We start from the raw sequence: 17,233 nt of genomic DNA on the forward strand, positions 1-17,233 counted from the left end.
TTTAACGCCGCTTTTAACAGTATTCCAGTTATATCGCGGCGTGTCAGCTTAATGTGGGAGGAAAGCCCGAAGTGATGCAGGTCTCAGACGTTTACCACTTCGGTGAAACCCACGAGCACGGGTATGGTGCTGAAACATAATCAGGGCGAACCGTGATTCGAACCCACAATCATAGGTTTCTGGCGTGCCCAAGGGACTCAACTCTGCACAGCAAATCGCTGCACCTTAGACGACTGGGCCACCCGTGCCACCTGGATTTGAAGACAAAAGCAAATGGTAAGGTGGGATGGTTTTGTTAACTTGGCTTATGAATGTTCCGACCCCGAGAAATACACAAAATGTTACAAAAATACTTGTTTACTGTCGCTTTCAAAATACATAAATCATTTAAAATACCACAAAAATCGTTGAATTTATATCTTAAGAACTTCAAGACACACACATATTATAATGAATTTGTAACTGAAATCTTATAGTTTCTTTTCTTGACCTACTGACCTGACCAAATATGTGTTTAAAAAATACAAAAAATAAACACAAAAACTGGCCTAATGGTCGCCTGCTTATCTTGTGTTATGTGCTTGAAACAAGTTCCATTATGTTTCATATGGATTCCTTCCAGCGTGGTTTGAAACCCTCAGTAACAACAATGATCCATGGACACAGACATGACATCTAGACATTATTTCCTTCAAGAAGTCAGCCATTTTTGAGTCAGAGGTGAGCAGGGATAGGTCAACGTATGTGGTTAGAGTTACCTGCCCTTGATATGCACCAACAGAAATAATGAGCGAGATGTTTTAACACTGCTTTGAACAATGTTTCAGTTAAATCGCATCATGTCAGGAGAGACAATATTGCCTCATAAATGAATGGATATATGAGGCAACCCTGGGGGTGGGGGTGGGGGTGGCGGTTATGGTGGGGCCAGTGAGATTGATCTTAGGACTGTATCATAGTTTTAGTTATAGTTTTTGGTGACCCTCCCACTTTTGCTGTGTCATACCCCTAATAAATAACCACCCACCCCCCGGTTAATAAGTTACCAGTCACAGAGGAGACCATATTAATTTCCCTATTCCTCTCCCTTTTGATTGCTCACAATGAAATTTTCAACTTGAAGAATATGTACAGTACAGTACTACGTCATTATTCATACCCACCCTCATATAGTTGTGATAAATATTGGATGTCATTTCTTCATGACACCCCTATTACAAAAAAAACCACCCACAACCACCCTCACATCCCACCCGTACATAGTTGTGATAAATATTGGATGTCATTTCTTCATGACACCCCTATTACAAAAAAAACCACCCACAACCACCCTCACATCCCACCCGTACATAGTTGTGATAAATATTTGCAACCCCCACTCTCTTGCTGTAGTTTTGTCATGACACCCAACCCCCATGAAAAAAGCCCCACCCACCCCACCCCTATAACAAATGGTAGTACCTAAGTAACACTGTGTTAGAAATTGGCACTTGTCATACAGTCCTTGCCAAACTGCCCAATAGTTAAGGCATCATAAGGACGAGTATACATCTGCCCTTTTAAAGGATTTTGCTACATGTTTTCATGACAAGGACTAGTGGATTTAAACTGTTAGTTTCGAACGCTGTAAAATTAACTGAGCTGTTATTTAGACATATGCTACAGATCATCATCTGGCAACAAGAGCACATATCAAATTACACAAGGGATTAAATGAACAAATTGTTCAAAAAGCATGTTTTAAACAACCCACATGATGAGAAACACGTCTTGTCATTGCCAAGTGTGATAAATGCCAACCACACTGCCAGAGCATAAGAAGGAAATGCTGCTCTCTTGTCAATGTTTTGTTATTGTGCAACCAGTATAGCCAGGCAGACAGTAACACATAGCACCTTTACAGTTAGGGGTAAGTTATGGCCAGTTACCATTGTAACATGCAAGGTTAGCAGATTCACCTTGCCATATATTAATCAATAACTTTGTTTTTATACTCTTTGAAAGACATCAGGAACCGGCATGTTGTGATCGTGTGATGCTAACAATGGCAACGGTGACATTATCACCACTGAATCTTAAAACAGCATCATTGGCAAGCTTGTTGCACGCTGCTTCGTACAAGGTGTCTGCCGAGGTCTTCTTGTCTTCTCCTTTGGGCTGAAAAATAATATACAATCTTGACATGATGACTGGTGGCATAGATGAATTCTGATCAGGTTGGTGAAGGTGTGTTTTTGGATTTTTTGTTTGTTTGTTGATTTAGATGGTACTAATATTCCAGCTTTATCCCAGTGGCATGTAAATAATCAAGTCTCTGACAGACAAACCAGTGGTTGATATTATGAACACCAACAGAGTAAAATGACATGCAATTTACCAAGTGTTAGGGCCTGCTACCTGATTCAAATTATATCACATGTTATATTTGGGATAACACCTTCTTTGTAAAGAACAGGTTCTAGTACTTTTGGGGGTTGAGTCCCATTCAGGATTCGAACCCACACTGCCAGAGTGAGGCACCTAACCACCAGCAAACAAAGTCAGTGATCTAACCCACTCAGCCACCGAGGCTCCGAGGGAGCCATGCCAATTTGCACTTGTCAGAGGGGTACACAAAGTATGTGATCTTGACAACCAGTTGTCAGACTTTCATTTATGTGGAAGTCTCGGTGGCTGAGTGGGTTAGATCGCTGACTTTGTGTGCTGGCAAAAAGTTACCTCACTCTGGCAGTGTGGGTTCGAATCCCAGATGGGACTCGACCCAAAAAAGTACTAGCATCTGTACTTTACAAAGAAGGTGTTATCCCAATTATAACATTTGATGCATTTGACCAATTTCTAAATGGCATTGTAGTCACCTCTAAGGACAAGTATTATTCTAACCCAGCAACAAAAGAAAGTTAATCAAAGTAGTGTAGCATCGTCAAATCACAGGCATTGATAAGTGTGTAATATCAACTATCATACCTCCATGTCAGAATGATGCGATCTGTTTGGTCCATGTGATCTTGATAAAATACTATGTATCCCACCTTGGAGGGAATAAATTTCTCAGCGGGATAATAAACCCCTTATAACCTGCCACAAGCAAGTCAGGCTGCACATGGGTTTCTGAGAGGCTGAATAAATCCCTTATACCCTGCTTCAAACAAAAACCTGCACTTTTTTTCCGAATCAATGGAAGTTAACTTCAGCTCAATCAAACAGCTGTTTTCTATCAATTTTGAACTTTATTTAATTCATTTACACTGTCAGTGAGATAAATTCATTTGCAGCAAGATCACAAAGGGTACATGGGTTTTTATGTGTCCCGTGTTAGGTTTCACACCAATCGCCTCTGGATCCCGAGGCAAGGGAGTTAACTGACTATAAAAGTCCAGTTTCTACCCTTGCTGAACTAGGCTGGTATTATGGAGTTACATTTTGGCTGGACTAACGAGTCTAAGCATAGTCCAATCAAAATCGCGCACCGAAATCGAAATCTGGTTCGTTAACTGTCGTACAGATTTCGGTCGATTGCGAGATTTGCACAGCATGTGCACCACCACCTCGTTGTCAACAGATATTTTCCAAATCTTTTCAAGTTTTTAATCAAGGTGCTCACGTGATTTGATGCACTTCGCGATGTAAACCCCGTTTTATCACAATATTGATTTCGATTATCGATCAGATCGTCCTGACTGGGCGCCGCAATTTTATTTGAAACAAATGCAAGTGATACGAGAGGTGGAATTTGATTGGTCCATAAGAGAGGCATAGAAAGGACTTAACTCGTAACAGCCACTGGTGGCGCTACGATCGAGCCCAGGAATTCAAGCCCAGTTCGGCAAGAGTGGAAACTGGACTTTTAAAGTCAGTTAACTCCCTTGCCTCGGGAAGATGGTGCCCTTCGTGATCCTGCTACAAACTAATAGTGATACACTTACCTGTGAGTTAACAATGTTGTTGACCAGATCTACACTCTCCTGCAAACTGAAGCTCTTCCACAGACCATCACAGGCCAGCAGCAGGAACCTGTAACCATGATAACCATGTCACCAATGTGTAGGACATAGGTATAATGTGTGAAGCCCATTTCTGGGTGTCCGGCATCGTGGTATGCGTGGGGTAGCCTATATTGTTGGTCCATCGCACTGAAGGCCAGAGAGTTTGATTCCCACTTGAGTATAATGTGGAGAGTCCATTTCTGGTGCAACAAGTACTGGAATAGCACCATAGTCAGTGAGTATGGTTTTAACTTTTATGCCGCTTTTAGCAATATTCCAGCAATATCACGGCGGGGGACACCAGAAATGGGCTTCACTCATCATACCATGTCGGGACTTCGGCGTGACGAGCTTTAACCACTATCCTCCACGATCGCCTAAATAGCACCATAAATAGGATAATTCTCACCAAGGTACTGCTGGGATATTTCTAAAAGAAGGATAAAAATACACTCCCTCGCATTATTGGATCCAAATTACCTCCTTGTGAGTGTTTGTTTGTTTGTTTGTTGTTTAATGCCTCACTCAGCAATATTCCAGCTATATGACGGCGGTCTGTAAATAATTGAGTCAGGACCAGACAATCCAGTGATTGATATAATGAGCATCGATCCACGCAATTGAGATCACTGACATGCATCAACCAAGTCAGCGAGCCAGACTACCCGATCGATACCGTTAGTCACCTCTTACAACAAGCATAGTCGCTTTTATGGCAAGCATGGATTGCTGAAGACCTATTCTACCCAGATCTTTATCCTTGTGAGTGGGTGAATGTTGTTTTTATGCTGCACTCAACAATATTCCAACAATATCATGTCGGCCAGTCTGGATCAAGCCTCTGATGTTTGCTGTTGTTTATTGTCGCACTCAGCAATATTCCAGCTATATGACGGCAGTCTGTAAATAATCGAGTCTGGAACAGACAATCCAGCGATTAATATCATCAGCATCGCAATTGAGATGACCAACCAATCCTGTTTGTCGCCTCTTATGACAAGCATAGTCCCCTTTCTACGCAAATCATGGGTTGCTGAAGACCAGTTCTACACTGGATCATCATGGGCAGTCTGTAAATGATCAAGTCTGGACCAGACAATCCACTTATTGATATTATGACATTTCATTCAAGAAGTCTTTTGAACTCTATGTGGAGTATACACTTAAACAATGAGACAAAGCTGACCGATCATGATCGGTGAGTTGGCACCGCTTGACATCAGGGAGGCAGATGACACCGTGGTTCTTGTAGGGCCCGTCCCCGATAGACCGAGAAACCTCCAGCTGACCCATCACTCGTCCCTCTCTGCAACAACAGACACATGCACTGCTTTATTTATTTCTTCATTTTGTTTGTTGTTTAACGCTGCACTCAGCAATATTCCAGCTGTATGATGGCAGCCTGTAAACAATCCAGTTATTGTCAAACCAAAGTGTCTGGTTATAATGATTGACAACATGCAAGCAACCAAGTCGCCGAGGCTGACCACCTGATTCACAGACACTTCGCCTGACCACCTGATCCACAGACACCTCACCTGACCACCTGATTCACAGACACCTCGCCGGACCACCTGATCCACAGAAACCAAACCTGACCACCTGATTCACAGACACCTCGCTGGACCACCTGATCCACAGAAACCAAACCTGACCACCTGATCCACAGAAACCAAACCTGACCACCTGATTCACAGAAACCAAACCTGACCACCTGATCCACAGAAACCAAACCTGACCACCTGATTCACAGAAACCAAACCTGACCACCTGATTCACAGACACCTCGCCGGGCCCTCTGATCCACAGAAACCAAACCTGACCACCTGATCCACAGACACCAAACCTGACCACCTGATCCACAGTCACCAAACCTGACCACCTGATACACAGACACCTAGCCTGACCACCTGATTCACAGACACCTCGCCGGACCACCTGATCCACAGACACCTCGCCGGACCACCTGATCCACAGAAACCAAACCTGACCACCTGATCCACAGACACCAAACCTGACCACCTGATCCACAGAAACCTGACCACCTGATCGACAGAAACCTGACCACCTGATCCACAGACACCAAACCTGACCACCCCATCCACAGACACCTAGCCTGACCACCTGATCCACAGACACCTAGCCTGACCACCTGATCCACAGACTTCGAGTCTGACCTCCTGATCCACAGACACCAAGCCTGACCACCCCATTCACAGACACCAAGCCTGACCACCCCATCCACAGAAACCAAACCTGACCACCTGATCCACAGACACCAAGCCTGACCACCCCATTCACAGACACCTAGACTGACCACCCCATCCACAGACACCAAGCCTGACCACCCCATTCACAGACACCTAGACTGACCACCCCATCCACAGAAACCAAACCTGACCACCTGATCCACAGACACCAAGCCTGACCACCCCATTCACAGACACCTAGACTGACCATCCCATTCACAGACACCGAGCCTGACCACCCCATCCACAAACACCAAACCTGACCTCCCCATCCACAGACACCAAACCTGACCACCCCATCCACAGACACTGAGCCTGACCACCCCATCCACAGACACCAAGCCTGACCACCCCATCCAGAGACACCAAGCCTGACCACCTGATCCACAGACACCAAGCCTGACCACCCCATCCACAGACACTGAGCCTGACCACCTGATCCACAGACACCAAGCCTGACCACCCCATCCACAGACACCAAGCCTGACCACCCCATCCACAGACACCATGCCTGACCACCCCATCCACAGACACTGAGCCTGACCACCTGATCCACAGACACCAAGCCTGACCACCTGATCCACAGACACCAAGCCTGACCTCCCCATCCACAGTCACCAAACCTGACCACCCCGACCACAGACACCAAGCCTGACCACCCCATCCACAGTCACCTCGCCTTACCACCTGATCCACAGACACCGAGCCTGACCACCCCATCCACAGACACCTCGCCTGACCTCCTGATCCACAGACACTAAGCCTGACCACCCCATCCACAGACACCGAGCCTGACCACCCCATCCACAGACACCGAGCCTGACCACCCCATCCACAGACACCGAGCCTGACCACCTCATCCACAGACACCAAGCCTGACCACCCCATCCACAGACACCAAGCCTGACCACCCCATCCACAGACACCAAGCCTGACCACCCCATCCACAGACACCGAGCCTGACCACCCCATCCACAGACACCCAGCCTGACCACCCCATCCACAGACACCCAGCCTGACCACCCCATCCACAGACACCAAGCCTGACCACCCCATCCACAGACTCCAAGCCTGACCACCCCATCCACAGACACCAAGCCTGACCACCCCATCCACAGACACCTAGCCTGACCACCTGATCCACTGAAACCAAACCTGACCACCTGATCCACAGACCTCGAGCTTGACCTCCTGATCCACAGACATCGAGCCTGACCACCCCATCCAGAGACACCAAGCCTGACCACCCCATCCACAGACACCAAGCCTGACCACCCCATCCAGAGACACCAAGCCTGACCACCCCATCCACAGACACCAAGCCTGACCACCCCATCCACAGACACCGAGCCTGACCACCCCATCCACAGACACCGAGCCTGACCACCCCATCCACAGACACCAAGCCTGACCACCCCATCCACAGACACCAAACCTGACCACCTGATCCACAGACACCAAGCCTGACCACCCCATCCACAGACACCAAACCTGACCACCCCATCCACAGACACCAAGCCTGACCACCCCATCCAGAGACACCAAACCTGACCACCTGATCCACAGACACCAAGCCTGACCACCCCATCCACAGACACCAAACCTGACCACCCCATCCACAGACACCAAGCTTGACCACCCCATCCACAGACACCTAGACTGACCACCCCATCCACAGACACCAAGCCTGACCACCCCATTCACAGACACCTAGACTGACCACCCCATCCACAGAAACCAAACCTGACCACCTGATCCACAGACACCAAACCTGACCACCCCATCCACAGACACCTAGACTGACCACCCCATCCACAGAAACCAAACCTGACCACCTGATCCACAGACACCAAGCCTGACCACCCCATTCACAGACACCTAGACTGACCACCCCATTCACAGACACCGAGCCTGACCACCCCATCCACAAACACCAAACCTGACCTCCCCATCCACAGACACCAAACCTGACCACCCCATCCACAGACACTGAGCCTGACCACCTGATCCACAGACACTAAGCCTGACCACCCCATCCACAGACACCAAGCCTGACCACCTGATCCACAGACACCGAGCCTGACCACCCCATCCACAGACACCGAGCCTGACCAGCCCATCCACAGACACCGAGCCTGACCACCTCATCCACAGACACCAAGCCTGACCACCCCATCCACAGACACCGAGCCTGACCACCCCATCCACAGACACTGAGCCTGACCACCCCATCCACAGACACTGAGCCTGACCACCCCATCCACAGTCACCAAGCCTGACCACCTGATTCATATACACCAAGCCTGACCATTTGATCCACTGTCAACGAGGCTGACCACCTGATCCACAGTCACCAAGTCTGACCACCTGATACACAGTTTACAGAGTCTGAGGACCCTATCTACAGAGTGAGTGAGTGAGTGATGACACGACAGGAAGTAGCCCTGATTGTTACCTATAATTAGGAAGTTGTTACCCATGAACGTTCATCACCTGATCCTGCCTGATGACAGGACAAGCAGTTGCCCTGATTGTTACCTATAATTACGAAGTTGTTCCCCATGAGAGTTCATCACCTGATCCTGCCTGATGATGGAAATGAACAGATCATGACAATTAAATTTGGTCAATACAATTTAAAAACATCATTGGACATGATGATTTACCGATTAATTCTATGTACGAAAAACTCGCCTTTTCCACAGTGATATACGGTAGTTGTTGCCCAGAATTGTTTCATGTCCTCCATAAAGTGGCGAGGACCAACATTCCTAATATTAAGCAGGGAGGAGATAGTATGGAGTTTTTTCCATGTACCATTTAAATCGGACAAATTGTTGCAAATGGATCCAAGGTTTTAAAAATTAGTGAGTGAGTTTGGTTTTAAGCCACTTTTAGCAATATTCCAGCAATATCACAACTGGGGACAACAGAAATGGGCTTCACACAATGTACCGATGTCGGGATTCGAACCCGGTTCTTCGGCGTGACGAGCGAACGCTTTAACCCCTAGGCTACCCGACCGCCCTTTTTAAAAATTAGAATGGTCATATACTGATATAGTGTGCGAAGCAAGTTTGGTGGGGCTAAAGAAACCGAAATGTCCCCGGCCCTACAGGCCAATGAAGGTATAATGGTGATTTTTTATGCACACCTCTTCCATGATAAGGTACAAATGCAGCTTGTGACATCACAGTTCCCCACCCCCCCACCCACCCCTCATTATATTGGACTCATGATTTGCAATTTGGGTTTACTTTTTTGATACCTTTGGAGAATTAAATTTCTCGAAACATAAGCTGTTTCAAATTTAGTCTAGTGAAATTTAGAACTGCAGCTTTAGAAATTGGCACAAATCCTGTCGTACTTGCCAAACTGCCCAATAGTTAGGGTATGATAAGGACTAGTAGAAACTAGCCCTTTTAAGGGTTTCGCTGTGTGTTATCATTTTAAGGACTACTGGACTAAAAAAAAATAGTTTTACCACTGAACTGGCTAGTATCTTTTTAGTTTAGCTGGACCACCTGACCAGCAATATTTTGAAACTATTTCACACACTGATCTGATATACAGTAAACTACGGTTATAACGAACTCCAAGGGACCACTCATTTTAGTTCATTATAACCGTAGTTTGTTATAAGCATATATACAGCATATATACAACAAATGTTCGGGACTAAAAAATAAGTTTGTTATATCGGTCAGTTTGTTATAAACTTAGTTTACTGTATACAAGTGACAATGGAGGATGGGGGACCTTTTCAACTGACCTAACATGTCCCCCAGACTTCTGTATTCTCATCCTCTCCTCATACACCCCGGGACTGTGGTCCGTAGATAGCGGCACGGCAACACACTTGGCCTGATCTTCCTTGTAGCGACACAAGATGGACTGAAGGAACAAATAACAAAACACTACATCATGTAATTATGAGTGAGTGAGTGAGTATGGTTTTACGCCGCTTTTAGCAATATTCCAGCAATATCACGGCAAGAGACACCAGAAATGGGCTTCACACATTGTACCCATGTCGGGAATCGAACCCGGGTCTTCGGCGTGACGAGCGAACGCTTTAACCACTAGGCTACCCAACCGCCCCTCATGTAATTGTAAATGATTTGGACCTTGTCCAACATGAGTGTAATGGCCGATCAGATTATCCCTGGCCGCATTACAACACATTGATGGCAGTTAAATATCAATAGTTAACCTAAATGCAAAGCTACACTATCGATAGTGTATCTAAAAGTAAATAAATAAACATATTACAACTAATGAAGTTTTTGGTAGGCATTTAGAAATTGGATGACATGACACGTTTTTATTGATAACAATTTCATTACTGTTTGTAACGACGTTTCAGGGCTGCTTCTTGCCTGAACGCTACAAATATACTACAAGAAGTACCGTATTTTCTTGAGTATGGTGTGCACCCACGTATAATGCGCACCAACCTCGAGTGGAATCAGTACTTTGGGGAAAACAATTCGAATATTATGCGCAAGAAAAAAAATCATTATGGCGTGTATAATGCGCACCCCCTAATACACCGCTGTGTTTTTTGGAAAAAAAAGTGTGCACTATACTCAAGAAAATATGGTAGTCCTGAAACATTGTAACAAGGACAAAAGAAATAGTGATCCATAACAAAGGTCATTTCTTCATTACTGCTTATCATTAACAGTTCCCTTGGTTCTGATACAGACGGGGGCACGGGTGGCCCAGTCGTCTAAGGTGCCGCGATTAGCTGTGCAGAGTTGCGTCCCTTGGGCACGCCAGAAACCAATGATTGTGGGTTCGAATCCCGGTTCGCCCCGATTATGTTTCTAGGTTTGTCAGCACCATACCCGCGCTCGTGGGTTTCACCAAAGTGGTAAACGTCCGAGACCTGCATCACTTTGGGCTTTCCTCCCACATTAAGCTGACACTCCGTGATATATGTTAAAAGAGGCGTTAAAACCCAACTCACTCACTCACTCACTCTGATACAGACCTTGCTTCAACATTAAAAACTCCTGAATTTACATCTGACAATCATAAGTGAGAGAGTCAGTCAGGTTTAACGCCGCTTTGAACAGTATTCCAGTCATATCACTGCGTGTCAGCTTAATGTAGGAGGAAAGCCCAAAGTGATGCAGGTCTCAGACGTTTACCACTTTTGTGAAACCCAAGAGCTCGGGTGTGGTGCTGACAGACCCTGAAACATAATTTGGGCAAACCGGGATTCGAACCCTGATCATAGGTTTCGGGCAATCCCAAGGGATGCAACTCTGCATATTTTTATCCCGACCTAACCAACTAATCATGCTAATAGTAGCAAACAATTTGTTAGACATAAAAAGAGAGTGGCCTAAGAAAGTACCTTGCTGTCTCCTAGGTTTGCGATAAACAGTGTTTCATTGATGACAAGTACAAGAATAGCTGTGGTGCCATCCTTCCATGTGGGTTTACTGAAATACATACAAGTTCAAAACATTAACTCGTGCATTTCACACCCAAAACATTGCACGATCAATTTTTATGTCACAAGGCAGCCATGAGGACTTTTACACGCAAAATTCCTAATGGCCAATAAAATAAATATCACGGCGCCAAAAGGATGCAATATCAAATCCCAAACTAACACAAAAATATGTCATCGATCGTACCCCGACAAATGACTTTTATTCTACACTACGTTTCATCAATCTTTGTCCAAAATGGAAGTAAACACATTTTAGCGACTGGAATACATTAACCATTTATCGTAACCTTGAAAGTCTTCAGTTAGCATCAGTAACGTTAGGATTAGCTAAAAGCTCTGAAGTTATTAAGTTATTGACCATTGCAATGTAACGCATGTCTTGACTGGCTGGAATAATCAATTCCGAACTGAGAGTTATCTCCCTTACATCACTGTTAAAGAACTGAAGAAAGCATAGATCTGTATAGTCTGGAATGTAAATTAGGGTACTGACGTTTACTACAATATCTGAAAAACTATTGGTCCTACTCCAGGCACAGTTGGTATGAGATTATTAAACAGTCAAACATAACTGGATATTAAACAAAGAGATGCAGGTCTCAGACATTTACCCATGATAAATCTGGCGCTGACAACCTCATAACATAATAATCATGAATGTGGGATTCAAACCCATGATCACAGTTTCCTGGTACGTGTAAGGGACACAACTCTACACAGTGCATTGTGGCACCTTAGATGCAATGGCCACTTAAGACCCTTCAAGATCAGAGGCAGCACATAACTAAACAGAATCGTTTGAAATTTACTTTTTTGTGGCTTGTTTGAGGAAATCTTCATCAGTTTTCTTAAATGCCTCGATAAAACACTTCTTTATGTCTCTCTCCACCTGGGACACATCTCCTGAAAGAAAAAGTAATTCGGAAATTATCATCTGAAAAAGATTTTAAACTGAGACTGATATTCCATGGAGAAGTCACATCTTGAAACATCTACATTATCCATAATATAACGATTGAATGATTATTGACAGGACTCGATTTTGATACAGAAAACATGCACCAGTGCAACACATTATTGAAAAGTGCAACCTTATATTTTTTTCTACATTCACCACAGCAACAATTTTTCAACACATTCAATACCTCAAAGCCTTATCTACCATACTACATCACTAATCCCTGTGTAATAGTGTAAGTTGTCATACTTTGTGGGGCTTGGTGTCATCAAACTGTGGGTACTTCAAGATTATGTGCACATGTTCCTATTACAATTTACACTAATTGGTGTAAAATCATGACACAGTCATGAGAGATCCGAGTCTTTATTTATTACAAGTTTATGCATCTATGTTTCAACTTGACCAAGCTGCGTCCTGGTTTTGTCTGGTGAAACTAGGTTTTAATGTCCTGGTGCAAGTTAAATCAAGTTCCTAAAATCGAGCCCTGCTGACACTTCAGAATACTGATCCTTTGAATTCAAAAATGTATCGAACAATCTCCATGAATTAAGGTAAACAAAACAGGTAATCGGCTAATGTTAGGTACACATATTTTCAGGTTTAGCTTTGGGGATTACCCTTGGGAAACCTATCCCGCAGATTTCGTGGGAAAACCTGGCATGCCAACCTGGATGCTCTGCCGCCCCCGTGTCCATCGAAGACGCCGAAGAGAGACAAGCGATAGCTGCAACAGGAACAAAGAACTAGAACATCCTCAAAATACAGCACACTCAGTGTCTCAGGACAGTAAGGTTCTCCTATGAATGAAGGGTGGGTGGAAGGCAGGTCTCTGATCAGTTGAATGATTAAGGTGGGGATCTTTGTTGTTGATTGGTGGAGAATGGTCTCATTAGATGAAGGGGCATATTGCGATCTCATAAAATGAAGGGATGATTTCAGGGATCTCTTACTCACATGGATGGAGGGAGGTCGGGATGTACCCACATGGAAGGGTGGAGGTCGGGATCTACTCACATGGAAGGGCGGAGGTTGGGATATGCTCATATGGAAGGAGGGAGGTCACGCTACACTCACATGGAAGGGTGGAGATCGGGATCTACTCACATGGAAGGGCGGAGATCGGGATCTACTCACATGGAAGGGTGGAGATCGGGATCTACTCACATGGAAGGGTGGAGATCGGGATCTACTCACATGGAAGGGTGGAGATCGGGATCTACTCACATGGAAGGGTGGAGATCGGGATCTACTCACATGGAAGGGTGGAGATCGGGATCTACTCACATGGAAGGGTGGAGATCGGGATCTACTCACATGGAAGGGCGGAGATCGGGATCTACTCACATGGAAGGGTGGAGATCGGGATCTACTCACATGGAAGGGTGGAGATCGGGATCTACTCACATGGAAGGGTGGAGGTTGGGATCTGCTCATATGGAAGGAGGGAGGTCAGGCTACACTCATAAGGAAGGATGGAGGTCGGTATCTACTCACAAGGAAGGAGGGAGGTCGGGCTGTACTCACAAGGAAGGAGGGAGGTCAGGATCTACTCACAAGGAAGGGTGGAGGTCAGGCTCTACTCACATGGAAGGGTGGAGGTCGGGATCTACTCACATGGAAGGGTGGAGGTCGGGATCTACTCACATGGAAGGGTGGAGGTCAGGATCTACTCACATGGAAGTATGGAGGTCGGGATCTACTCACATGGAAGGGTGGAGGTCAGGATCTACTCACATGGAAGTATGGAGGTCGGGATCTACTCACATGGAAGGAGGGAGGTCAGGCTCTACTCACATGGAAGGGTGGAGGTCGGGATCTACTCACATGGAAGGGTGGAGATCGGGATCTACTCACATGGAAGGGTGGAGGTCGGGATCTACTCACATGGAAGGGTGGAGATCGGGATCTACTCACATGGAAGGAGGGAGGTCAGGATCTACTCACATGGAAGGGTGGAGATCGGGATCTACTCACATGGAAGGGTGGAGATCGGGATCTACTCACATGGAAGGAGGGAGGTCAGGCTACACTCATAAGGAAGGATGGAGGTCGGTATATACTCACAAGGAAGGAGGGAGGTCGGGCTCTACTCACAAGGAAGGAGGGAGGTCAGGATCTACTCATAAGGAAGGAGGGAGGTCAGGATCTACTCACATTGAAGGGTGGAGGTCAGAATCTACTCACATGGAAGGATGGAGGTCAGAATCTACTCACATGGAAGGATGGAGGTCAGGATCTACTCACATGGAAGGGTGGAGGTCGGGGATCTCCTGGTGGTAGTTGTGCAGCATGAAGTGAGCGTCCTGCATCTCCTCCCTCTCCCCTTTCCTGTCAGCCACAAAACTCTTCAGGCTGTACTTGGCTGTGAACAGGTCCAGTTCCATATTATCAACATGTGGAAGACATGTTGTTGTTGGTTTGTTGTTTAACGCCGCACTCAGCAATATTCCAGCTATATGACGGCGGTCTGAAAATAATCGAGTCTGGACCAGACAATCCAGTGATTGATAACATGAGCATCGATTCACGCAATTGGGAACGATGACCGTGCATCAACCAAGTCAGTGAGTCTGACCACCTGATCCCGTTAGTCGCTTTTTACGACAAGCATAGTCGCCTTTTGCGGCAAGCATGGGTTGCTGAAGACCTATTCTACCCGGGATCTTCACGGAAGACATGTGACACAGGGGTGTGGAAATATCAAAATTTTGAAGTAAACAGTCAAAATTTATTATGTCTAAATATCTAGATCATTCATCAAAAATGGTGTGTTTAATCAAATAATTGCTATTTTAGGTTTGAAAAAATAAAAGAATTGGTTCTTGAAAATATAGTGTGGGCGGGCGGGTGGGCGGCGTTTTTGTTTCCTTGTTCAAACTAGTATGTAACCAGTAAAGAGTTGGGTAATCAATAAACAATTGTGTACAATCAACCTGGGGAAGGGCCTCCCTACATAAATGTATTCCTTGTTGAGTAAAAATATTTAGTACTTGTTATGAATAATTTAAATAAATTGTAAAATGGTAAAGTTGTCCATGGACAACTGAAACTGATTTGATTGTTTATGTCCGTATTGTTTATGTCCAGTGATGTGACCTTACGAGCTGAGCATTGATTTTCAACACCCCTACCCAGTGTTCCAAGGCAGGCAAAGCAATCTTAAGATGAGGTGAGGTGAAATGGGGTTTAACATCGCGTCCAAGATTATTGCTCATATATAGCAATGTGTATGCACGTGTGTGTGTGTGTGTGTGTGGCTGCTTGTACTTGTACTGACTGATGCCGATATATAGTGCTAGCCCACTGAGATACCATGCTCCAGTTTAACGTAAATACCCCACTCAGCATGCTCAGACACAGAATACTGACAACTAGTCCTTGTTTTAGCCCCTTAATGCCAAGTACCAGCCAGGATAACAACAAGTACCATCCTTTAACGTCATTCGGTATGATGCGGCTGGCGATCAGACATGAACTTTCCGCTTTCCGGACAGACACTCAACTACTAGACCATGGAGGCGGTCAAATCTTAAGATGATAACTGACTACACATATATAAACCTACCACATGATTTTAAGCGGACATTCTTCTGTTGACTGTCCTCTTCTGTGCTCTTCCGTTTCTCGCCCTTTGCCCTCTCCTCCCCGGGAATCTTCGATGATGGCAGATCATCAAACAACCCTTCCCCAGCGTTGCTTGCATTACTGAACAAATCAACTCCACTGCTCTCGACATTCACCTCTACAAATGGACACAAACATTTCATTGAAATTTTAACATTTAATGGACCACTTTATCCAATCTCACACCATGCATTTCTTACTTCTTACAATCCTTCGGTGGAAAGTTTCCAGCTTCTAAAAACAGTTCACCCGAACACATCCCTAGATCACGATGGCCACGATGGAGTAAATCCTTTTCCGTTTCCTTATCAATTCGTAATCTGACATTTTGATCAACATATCTAGGCCACGTTAACACAGCACAATTATTAGCATGAACATTGACTTGCTATCATTCTGCCAATTAAATACTTACGCGAAATGCTTTTGCATTGCATCAAAAATTCCCGAAATGTGCTATCATACAATCGTAAAGCGTCAGTATGTCAGTGCGATGCTGTGTATACATGGGTAACTTGAGCCGATTGGTAATGATGTAGACATCTGGTCAATACGCTAGCTTGCGTCTGGGTAACATGCTGACACTCCAGCAGTCGGCAATAGGTTATAGTCTGCTATTAACGATAACAGACAACACAATGTACTAAAAACAGACCTTGTAAAGTCCTGCTTGCCGGTTCAGGCAAATCTTCAAAGAGGTCCATTTCTCTCGCTTCATCGGTTCGTTCGCTTCCTCTAAACGGAAGTGCGCACTGGGGCTTTCTTGATTAACTCTTTGCCAAATATCAACTACTGGTAAAGTTGTAAGGGTATCTTACGTATGATACTTCATGCTTAGTTTCTACTTATGTTCATATAGTTCATACTTTTCACTCAGGACGATGGTATTTAAGCTCTGATAAAGCATTATGAAAATATTTTACAATCGTATTCCATTTCTGGTATA

The 17,233-nt window shown here is 45.2% G+C and overlaps 1 protein-coding gene across 1 annotated transcript; it reads right to left on the reverse strand.

The window, feature by feature from the left end:
• Positions 1-1,448: 1,448 nt before the first annotated feature.
• On the reverse strand, positions 1,449-17,186 carry LOC139471708 (integrin-linked kinase-associated serine/threonine phosphatase 2C-like). Its single transcript, XM_071254177.1, has 10 exons — positions 16,943-17,186; positions 16,229-16,405; positions 14,908-15,025; positions 13,281-13,387; positions 12,512-12,605; positions 11,601-11,688; positions 10,008-10,129; positions 5,173-5,292; positions 3,927-4,014; positions 1,449-2,157 (listed from the first exon to the last, which is right to left on the reverse strand). The coding sequence occupies exons 1-10, from the start codon at positions 16,989-16,991 to the stop codon at positions 2,008-2,010; spliced, it is 1,113 nt and encodes a 370-aa protein (XP_071110278.1). The 5' UTR covers positions 16,992-17,186; the 3' UTR covers positions 1,449-2,007.
• Positions 17,187-17,233: the final 47 nt, after the last annotated feature.

The sequence above is a fragment of the Haliotis cracherodii genome, unplaced genomic scaffold (genome assembly GCF_022045235.1).
Source record: "Haliotis cracherodii isolate W230 unplaced genomic scaffold, xgHalCrac1.p SCAF_23, whole genome shotgun sequence".
In the NCBI taxonomy this organism is placed as follows: Eukaryota; Metazoa; Mollusca; class Gastropoda; order Lepetellida; family Haliotidae; genus Haliotis; species Haliotis cracherodii.